This window comes from Pollicipes pollicipes, unplaced genomic scaffold (genome assembly GCF_011947565.3).
Source record: "Pollicipes pollicipes isolate AB1234 unplaced genomic scaffold, Ppol_2.1 Scaffold_6686;HRSCAF=7923_pilon_pilon_pilon, whole genome shotgun sequence".
NCBI classification, from domain to species: Eukaryota; Metazoa; Arthropoda; class Thecostraca; order Pollicipedomorpha; family Pollicipedidae; genus Pollicipes; species Pollicipes pollicipes.
Window position 1 is genome coordinate 1,422,959 of NW_023596921.1, and position 9,579 is coordinate 1,432,537.

General features: G+C 66.9%; 1 protein-coding gene across 3 annotated transcripts in view; it reads left to right on the forward strand.

Moving 5' to 3' along the window:
• The window catches only part of LOC119108683 (brain tumor protein), a 29,165-nt gene extending 19,969 nt beyond the window's left edge, over positions 1–9,196 (forward strand). For all 3 annotated transcript variants that reach the window (XM_037232311.1, XM_037232309.1, XM_037232310.1), the window contains 2 exons: positions 699–787; positions 4,236–9,196. In XM_037232311.1, coding sequence (XP_037088206.1) covers positions 719–787; positions 4,236–6,977 — 2,811 coding nt within the window. In that variant the 5' untranslated portion in view covers positions 699–718 and the 3' untranslated portion in view covers positions 6,978–9,196. The remainder of the gene's footprint in view (positions 1–698; positions 788–4,235) is intronic.
• The last annotated feature ends 383 nt before the right edge of the window (positions 9,197–9,579 follow it).

A 9,579-nucleotide genomic window follows, 5' to 3' on the forward strand; every position in this document is an offset into this window, starting at 1 on the left:
TCATCATGGGGCTGCCCCGTCGCGCCCGCGGCGCCAGTAGCCGACGCCGCCGGCAGACAGTCACGGACCCCCACCGTGCAGTTCACTGACGGCTGACGATCAGTGCGCGCGGACCGGCGGCCGGGGTGCTGACGTCAGCCCGCTGCCGCCGCGTCGCGTGCGCGTGTGGTATCGTACAGGCCACGTCCATGGTCGTCTTGGTTGATGACATCCTTTCCAGATATTGGGCGGGCGCCTCCAGTGAGTCTTTCGGCTCGCCGTTTTTATGCGGTAGCATGGGTCATGCGTCAAAGCCCCACCAGCTTGGGGGCAGCCTGGCGTCCGGTCCCAGCCCAGTACCCAGTCTTCCAGTCGGCGCACGTCCACACTCGGCATGTCACGTCGTATGTCAGCCAATCCACTTATTTGCCGCGCTCATCGTGAGCGTTGCGAAGCCTGCTGCGAGACGTTGCTCTGTTTTTGCCGTCGCTGGCGCTGGCGCTCAATATCCTGTGCGCGGCGCGGGTCGCGTTATGCAAGCCTTCTCTCCGCGCTGGGGCGCGGCGCGCACGGACGCGCGTGCTTTCGGAACTGTGTACTCTCGGAACCGCGCGTTGTCGGAGCTGTGTGTTGTCGGACCGCTGTCGGACAGCGCGTTGTCGGAACTCTGTCGGAACTGCGCGGCACACCCGACTGACGTGTCGCCTCTTCCGCTGCAGATAATTTGGACTTCGTAAGAATGACGACCTCGCCGTCGTCTACAAAGCTGAACGGCGCCCTGGAGCCGCCGGCGCCGAGCTCCACACAGGTGAGTTGCAGCCGCGACGAGCCGCGGCGCTCGGCGTCCAGTCGTCGTCCGGAGCCGGCAATAGGCTGCTCGGACGACGGGGACCAGGTCAGCGAGTGGATGGCCGGCCGGCCGACTCGATCCGGGGTGGCCAGTGACGAAGCTGGGAGGGGGGGGGGGGGCGTGTGACGTGTGACGTGTGACGTGTGACGCATGCCGCGTTCGGGCGATGGGGACAACCGCGGCGGACGGGCGAGTCATCGTCGCCGCCGACGACGGGCGGCGCCTGTTGCGTCGGGCGCCCCCACGTGCCGCCGAGCGCGGCGTCGTCGGCCGCCGCCCGGGGCCATTCACCGCTCCGTCGGGACCGACGCGGCCGACGCGCCCGGTACGCAGTGCGCGCCGGGCGCCGCTGATTCCAGATCGATCGCGCGGGCTGTGGCGGTGGCACGTTGCCGCGTCCCGGAAGTGGTCGCACTGTCGGCGGCCGGCTGCCGCATCGGGGTCAGCTCGGGCGAAGTGTTGTACCCGGTGACCGACGGCCCGGACCGCGACGCCCCTCCCCCGGACCCCTCACCGGACGTTGGGCCCGAGCGGTGCGCGCGGCCGCCATGCGTGCGCCGCCGCTGGACGGGGTAGCGGCGGCCCCGGCGCCCCGCCTCCGATAGCCGCCGTCCGATAGCTCGCTCGGCTCTGTTGTCGGCCCATATCGGCTCGGCGAGTCGCCGCTATCGGGCGCGGCGTGGCCGCTCGTTGGGACGCGGCCGAGCGCCGCGTGCGCCGAGGCCGGTCGGCCACGCGACCCTTTGTTTATGTTGTCGCCGGCCGGTCGACGTGCCAGATAACGTCACCCGGCCGCGATCTGCGCGGCGACGGCCGCCGCTGTGGGGTGTCCGCCCGCCGCGTGAGGTGGCGCCGCCGCCGCCGCCGCCGCGTGGGGCGCCACGGCGGACGGATCCGTCGCCTGCGCTAATGAGCACGCCACCCTGTTGCCGCCGTGCTGGAAAGGTTAGCCGGTGCGGCGCGCCGTGTTTGGCGAGCCTCAGCGGGCGAAAATAGACCGGCCGGAGCGCCTTGTACCCAGAGCCGTGCGCGGCCGCTGAGTGGAGCGGGTCCGCGGCTGCCGGGCGGCGGGCCGTCACGGGGTCGGCTCTGTGACGATGGTCGGGGCTGCTGTCGGCAGCCTGCCGCTGCGGTGCCGCACTGCACCTCTGGTGCGGCTGGCGGCGCCGCTCGGTCCGGCCGTCATGGCGTGCCGCTCGGCCGGAGATGGCGGGCTCTGCCGCCCCTCCCTCGCCTGCCTCGTCCGGCGTTCTGGCCTTGCACGCAGCCGGCTCCTACCCTACCCTACCCTATCCTATCCTACCCTTCGCCCTCCGTCCTGATCGCCCCTTTCCAGTGTCCGCGCCCTACCCTTGCTCCCTCCCAACACGCGATGCTTCCGCTCCGATCCCCCTGCCGCTTGGGCTTCTCCCGGCGACCGAGCTTCCGTTCCTGGCGGCCCATCGCGGCGCACACGCCCTCGGCGCCGCCGGCCGCGCGGCGCGCGCGGGACCCGTCACCGGCGAATCAATGCCGGTCGATGCAGCTAATTCGCGGAAGCGGTCTCGGCGCGGCGGGAGCGGCGGCCGGCGCCGAATCTGGCCGACCCGGCGCCTCTCGGCGATGACGGCCGCCCGGCGGTGGTGACGTCACACGTTGGCACACGGTTACGCGGCGCCGTTCACCGACGCGGGATGCGTGGGCCGGGGCCGGGCCGGGGAGGAGAGGCGGGAGGCCCGCTTCCTGTGAGCCGGCGAAGGCGGAGGAGCCAGGGGAAATAACGGTGGGAGGAGCGCTTCCCGGGAGTGCGGTGGAGGAGCCAGGAGGTGGGGAGTCGACGACGATGGTGGCGTCGGCGCTGACAAACGAGCGGCGCCGTCGGGCTGGCCCGCCTCCGACCGCCGGCCGTCGATACCAAAACGGCCAGCTCGCGGCCAGGTGGCGCTGGGTTCATTTCACGCGCCACTGGCCGGCTTTGTTCGTGTGTGACACGTGCCGCTCGTGAGGGGGGGGGGGGGTCTGGAAGCGGGGTCGCCACGCGCTGGCTGTTACCGAGCTCATCAGCGCGCTCGGGCTGAGTTCGGACGGAGTGCCGGCAGCTGGCGGCCGCGCCGTCGCGAGTGCTGCATCTCTCACCTCCGATGAGTCGCGGCCTATTTATCGGCCGCGTATACAGACATAAACAGGGCGTCAGGCAGCCGTCGGCGCGGACGCGGGCGTGGTCCCTGTTCGCCCGACCGGCGGCCGGCTGTCGGCACCTCGCCTCGCCTCTGTGTCGCCACCGGCTCGGCGGGGGAGGGGCTGGTCGTCGTGTCTGCCTGGTGGAGAGAAGATGGGGAGTGGCCCCCGACGGGCTCGCCGGAGGCTGACCTCGCCAGACCGGCCGGGATCGGTTGGGGCGCGAACCTGTCTATTAAAACTAGCGGCAGACGTAGTGGATAACGGCAGCTGTTTGACAAAACAAATTCGATGCGGCTAACGGGTTGTGTTTGCCGCTTTACTGCCCTCGGGTCTCCTTTGTCCAGAATGGAGCAGGCCCAAAGCTCCTTGATTTGCACAAGTGACGACGTTGATGAATTCACCGAACCTGATTGATGTATGCGCGCCTGATCCGATCACAGCCAGCACTCCCAGAGCGTAGCCAAGTTGACACAGCCCGGGCCGGTACCAGCGCACGGCCTTGGCGATCAGTCATGCTGTTTGTACGGACGAACGTGACGTCTCGGCGCACGTTTTGCATATGACGTTTTGATTTTACGGCGTAGGATGTGGGGCGCGGGGCATTCGCAAGTGGCAGGAGCCCCGCAGTGACTGCTAACCTCAGCAAAGCTGGTGAAGCTGGGCATGATCGCTCGAGACTGTTCGGGAATCAGCCCCGAATCGAAGGGAACAGAGGTCTGTTGGTGATGGCACTGGGGTCAAAGATTAGGACGCGGGGGGGGGGGGGGGGCAGGGAGTTCCTCATGAGGATAACTGTCGTTGGCGGCGGTCCATTTCCCCAGGATGGTCCATGCGTAGCGGCCCGGTATCTGATGTTGCCGATAGCTGGGTGAGGGGCGGGGGGCGGTGCCGCTTATCGCCGATAGGTGGTCCCAGTCTGAGATACCGACGACGGGTGGGGGCTCGGACCCGGGAGGACTGTCGGTGCCATGACCGGGCGCGTGATGTCCGCCCCCGGACGCCGTTAATGGTGAGGTCCGTCATGAAATTACTATAGGCGCGAAATGACTGCTGCAGTCGAAGCGCTCCTAATTCTAAACCCAAATGCCAGCATCGGTGGATTACTGGTGATAGCTGGTGACGGGTGAGACTTGGGTGCGGGCATTGGCAGTGCGGTTGGATGGCGGCGCCGGTCGGTGCGACTTCGGGTGGCGCCGCCACCGGTGGGCGTGAGGCCGTCTGACGCGCCGTCTCTCGTCTGCCGCAGGACGGCGACTGGCTGCAGTGTCTCGTGTGCCGCGGCGTCTACAAGGACCCGTGGCTGCTGCGCTGCCTGCACACCTTCTGCCAGGCGTGCTTCGACGCACGCGTCGAGAAAGAGGGCAAGAACGAGTGCCCCGTCTGCCAGGAGCGCGACGTGTTCGGCCACCTGAAGCTGCGTCCCGACTACGCGGCCCGCTACGCTCTGGAGCACGGCGCGGCCGAGCGGCGCCCGGTGCCGTGCTCGGGCGTGCCGGGCGCCGGCGAGTGCGGCCGCCCGGCCGTGTCGCACTGTCCCACCTGCGCCAAGTACATGTGCACCGGCTGCCACAACGGGCACTTGGAGGTGAGCCGCGCGCACCGCGTGCAGTCGCTGGGCGAGGCGCGCGCCGACGGCAAGCGGCCCGCCTGCTGGCTGCACGCGCACCAGCCGCTCAAGCATTACTGCACCGTTTGCGAGGCGCCCACGTGCGAGCTCTGCGCCGAGACGCACCCGGCCGAGCACCGGCGCGTGCCGCTGGACGAGGTGGCCTCGGACGAGATCAACGTCTTCTGCGCCACCGTCGACGGCCAGAAGCGCAAGGTGATGGACATGAAGAAGATTCTGGCCCGCCAGATCCGCCGCCACAACGAGGCGTACGAGCGCTGCCGCCGCGTGGTCGACGAAGGCCACGATGTGCTGATCGACGTGCTGCCAGCCGATAAGGACCAGGTGCTGCTGAAGCTGGAGGAGCGCCACCGCCTGCAGAAGACGCGTCTGGAGAAGTTCGGCGAGAAGGTGCTGCTGCTGGCCGGCGACGTGACGCACATCATCAGCGTGATGGAGCGCCAGCTGCAGTTCGGCCTCAACGGCGAGGTGCTGGCGCTCAAGAAGCCGGCCGAGAGCAAGTTGGGCGTGATGAACCGCAAGATCGACGACCACTTCTCGGCCGAGCAGCCGGTGGCGCAGGCGCTGCTGAAGAGCGGCGCTGAGATCGGACGCGACCTCATGCGCTGCGTGTACCGGCCGCAGGTGGCTGACAGTCGGCGCACGTCTCCCGTGCAGACGGTCGAGCTGGGCGCGCTCAACGGCTTCGGCAGCAGCCCGTCGGGCTCGTCGCACGGCTCTAGTCCCGAGCTGTCGCTGGAGCAGAGTCTGAGCCGCGGCTCGTCCTACGACCACGAGCTGCTGTCGGACGGCCGGTCCGGCGGCGTCGACATGGGGCTCGGCTTCGCGCTGCCCGCCGATCTGTCGGCCATGCTCAACGGCAACGCTACCAGCGAGCTGTTCTCGCAGCCGCCGTCGTCGCTCGGGCTCGGCTCCATCAGCAACGGCCACGGCTCTGGCGGCGGCGGCGGCGGAGGCGGCGGTGGTGGGGGCGGGGGTGGTGGCGGCGGTGGGCTCAGCAACGGGCACGGCTCCAAGCTGGGTGCCGTCGGCGGCGGTCTGAACGGCCTGCCGGCGCTGACCAACGGGCTGGAGCACCAGCTGCGGCTGGAGGAGCGCGGCGTGCCGTCCCGGCCGACCACCAGCTACAACGGGCTCGACATCGGCACCCACCACAGCCTGGTCGACTTCAACAGCCTGTCCGACTTCGGGCCGAGCCGCATGACCAACGGCCTGGGCTCGGGCTCCAGCGGCTCGGCCGGCTTCCCGACGGCCAACGGCAACGCCGGCGGCCTGGGCCAGAGCATCCTGAGCGGCGCCTCCGGCATGGAGCGCTCGTTCAGCGGCAGCTACGACAGCGGCTTTTCGGGCCGGTTCTCGCCCTACTCAGTCAGCCAGTACGGCCGCTGGTCGAACGGCAACGACGTGGGCGAGCCGATCCGGCCGCCGTCGGCCGCCGCTGGACAGCTGAGCCGCGGGCCACCGCCGCCGACGCCGACGCCGGCGCCGCCGCCCTACCCGCCGCGCGGACAGATACGCCGCCAGAAGATGATCTACAACGTCAAGCTGGGTGAGTTCGGCGTGATGGAGGGCCAGTTCACCGAGCCGTCTGGCGTGGCCGTGAACGCACGCAATGAGATCATCGTCGCCGACACCAATAACCACCGCATCCAGGTGTTCGACAAGGAGGGGCGCTTCCAGTTCAGCTTCGGCGAGTGCGGCAAGCGCGAGGGCCAGCTGCTCTACCCGAACCGCGTGTTCGTCAACAAGCAGAGCGGCGACATTGTGGTGACGGAGCGCTCGCCCACTCACCAGATCCAGATCTACAACCAGTACGGCGCCTTCGTGCGCAAGTTCGGCGCCGACATCCTGCAGCACCCGCGCGGCGTCACCGTCGACAACAAGAACCGCATCGTGGTCGTCGAGTGCAAGGTGATGCGCGTGCTGGTATTCGACTACTTCGGCGACGTGCTGAAGCGCTTCGGCTGCAGCCGCCACCTGGAGTTCCCCAACGGCGTCGCCGTCAACGATAAGGAGGAGATCTTCATCAGCGACAACCGCGCCCACTGCGTCAAGGTCTTCAGCTACGAGGGCCAGTTCCTGCGCAAGATCGGTGGCGAGGGCATCACCAACTACCCAATCGGCGTCGGTATCAACCTGCTCGGCCAGGTGGTGATCGCCGACAACCACAACAACTTCAACCTGACCGTGTTCACGCAGGAGGGTCAGCTGGTCAGCGCGCTCGAGTCCAAGGTCAAGCACGCCCAGTGCTTCGACATGGCGCTGATGGAGGGCGGCTCGGTGGTGCTCGCCAGCAAGGACTACCGGCTGTATGTGTACCGATACGCGCCGTCCCAGGTGCAGTTCGCGTACCCGTTCTAGGCGCGCGGGCCGAGCGACGGCGCCGCTTCGACCCGCCCGGCGGCCGCCCCCCTGTACAGAGTGTGGCTAGCCTAGCGGGCGCCGCCGGGCGCGCGCGGCCGGCCGTCGCTCCAGCACAACAACCCGACTCGCTCGCTTGCGTTTTGCTCGTTGGCCATCGCCCTAGTCAGGTTATGAAGCGTTCGTTGCGCGTCCGCCCCTGTCACCGTTGCTATTAGCAGCTTTAACGTGTTGTTGAGAGGTGGGACCGTTTTGTTTTTGTTTGCGTTGAAGCGATGATCTAACTTTGTTGCCTATTTAAGTTCCCTTATTTATTCCGTTGATATTACCGCTGGGTTGAGTTTTTTGCATTTTAACCATTTTAGCCCCGCCTCCTTTTAAACGTTTTACCGTCCCGTCTTTCCTGTGGGCGGCCTGGCCTGCCCGTGGCGCCGCGCGCGGGTGTCTGTACTGTAGCTGGGGCGACGGAGGTGCCGCCGGCCGCCCGAGCAGCGGCTGGCCGGCGGCGGCCGTCGCCCGCCCGCCCGCGCCGGCCGACCCGTCGTGACCCCACCCTCTTCTCGCCCCGCTTCTCACCTGGAAGGCTGTGTATGGACGCTGTTTGTACCTCATTGTGGCCGATCTCCGCCAGTTAAATGTGTGGGATTTTATAACGTTTTGTACTTTGCTAGCCCTCTCACAGCCCCCGAAAACGGAAGCGCGCCGGCCACGCGCGCCGAGCGAGAGGCGTGGGCAGTGCACGGTCGCCAGCCGCCGAGTCAGTGCCTCCTTTGCCGTTAAAAGTCGATGATACCGTATTTTTGCAATGTTTTCTTTTATACAAGGTGAGCCGCTGGCACCCCTCACTGTCTCGCCGATCTTCGCGCCGCTCGCGTGTGTCTCACTTTCACACTCACCCACTCACCAGCACATACACAGGTGCGCGCGCACGCGCGACGCCGCCACCAGTCGCCCCCACGCCCAGCGGCAACATTTCTTCCGAATGGGACCAGTGTTTCGAGAGGCGGGCGCCCCGGGCCGCCGCCGGCCGCCGGGGCGCCCCACTCTCCGGATCGGGCCCGACCGGGCTCCTCAGCACACGGATAGAGAAAAAGAGGGAGAAAGATAGAGGGACGGATGGAAGGCAGAGGCGACGCCCGCCCTGCCTTTCCAGAGAGAGGAGGGGCGTCCGGGCCGCGGCGGCGCCCGGCGCCCCGTCGGACGCTCTGTTCGCTTCGCTGCTAGCCGGTGGGCCGCGCGCGAGCGGGCTTGTACCCCTCCCAACCGCCGCGCCGCCACGGCGCCCACGGCGAGTGTACCATTATTGTTGAGTCTATTTTACTACGTAGTTGGTGTGTGCGTGTGCGTGTTCGGCTAGTGTGTCGGGCCGGCCGGGCCCGTGGCGCTGCTCACGGCGGCCGAGGGCTCGGCGGTGGTCGCCGGCATGCCGTTAGTGTTCTCGACATATCGCGGCCGCGGGTCCGCGCCAGGGCGGCCCCTGTATAAACACGTATTGGACATTGACGCAGAGCCGCGCGCCGGCCCCACCACCGCACCGTGCGCGCGTGCTCCGCCCGCCCGGCCCCCGCCGGCCACTATTTGTAATAACGTATTTTGGAGGTGTACTTGTATCGCGGGCTCAACTGTACTCTTGTTGTGACTTCCCTTCCCTTCGTGGTCAGCCCGTTGTGAGCCACACGGGCGGCGGTCGAGCGTCTTGTTGTCTGATTTTGGAGCTGTTTTGCGTGTTGCCGTTACCGAGTTTCGTGTTCAGCTGTTCGCCCGGGCCGGAAGTGGAGAATCAGAGACGCCAACATTCCAGCACGGATTTTAAAGTTCAAATCGCTTGGTTCTGTTACTTGTTGCGCGTCGCCGCCGCCGTCGGAGGCCGGGTTCGCCGGGCGCCTCGTACTTACCATGGTATATGTATATGTAAGGTTTAAATATATACTCACGGCTCTCTTGTTGGCCGCAGCCGGCGCCGGGGCCGTTTTAAACTCGAAGCTTTGTTACGGCGGAGCGGGGCGGGGGCGGCCGAGCGCACGAGAGCCTGGGTTGACCTCGCCACCGACTTCCGCCCCGCCCCGACCCCTTCGAACCTCGGCCCATGTTGCGCGTTTTTATGATTAGTTGATTTTTATTTTCTTATGTGTAAGTAGTACATTTTACGTCTTTCATTTGGTAATTTGTTAAGCAGTGGTTGTACTACAGTGGTATTCAATAAACTGTTTGCTTATAGCGCCGGGCGGTTTCAATGTGCGCCGACGGCGCCGGGCGGCGAGGTGAGCGACGCGAGGGGAGCTGGGACAGTTCCGGCAGATGACACACGGACAGGTCTGGACGGCTGGGCGCCGTCTGACGCGAAGGTTGGCGTCCGCTCTTGACACCAATCGCCGGCCGGAACACTAGCCTGGGTCACCAGCGTGGTGCGGCGTTGTTCACGGTCGCGGCGGGGTCGGACGCGCCGCGGCGATGACTCACGCCCGCAGCGATGACACCGATCGCACTCGAGGGGTGTGAAGACACTGATCACGCAGTGGTGTGAAGACACTGATCACACCTGCGGCGGTGAGAAGACACCGGTCACGCTCACGGGGTGCGGATACATCGATCACGTTCGCGG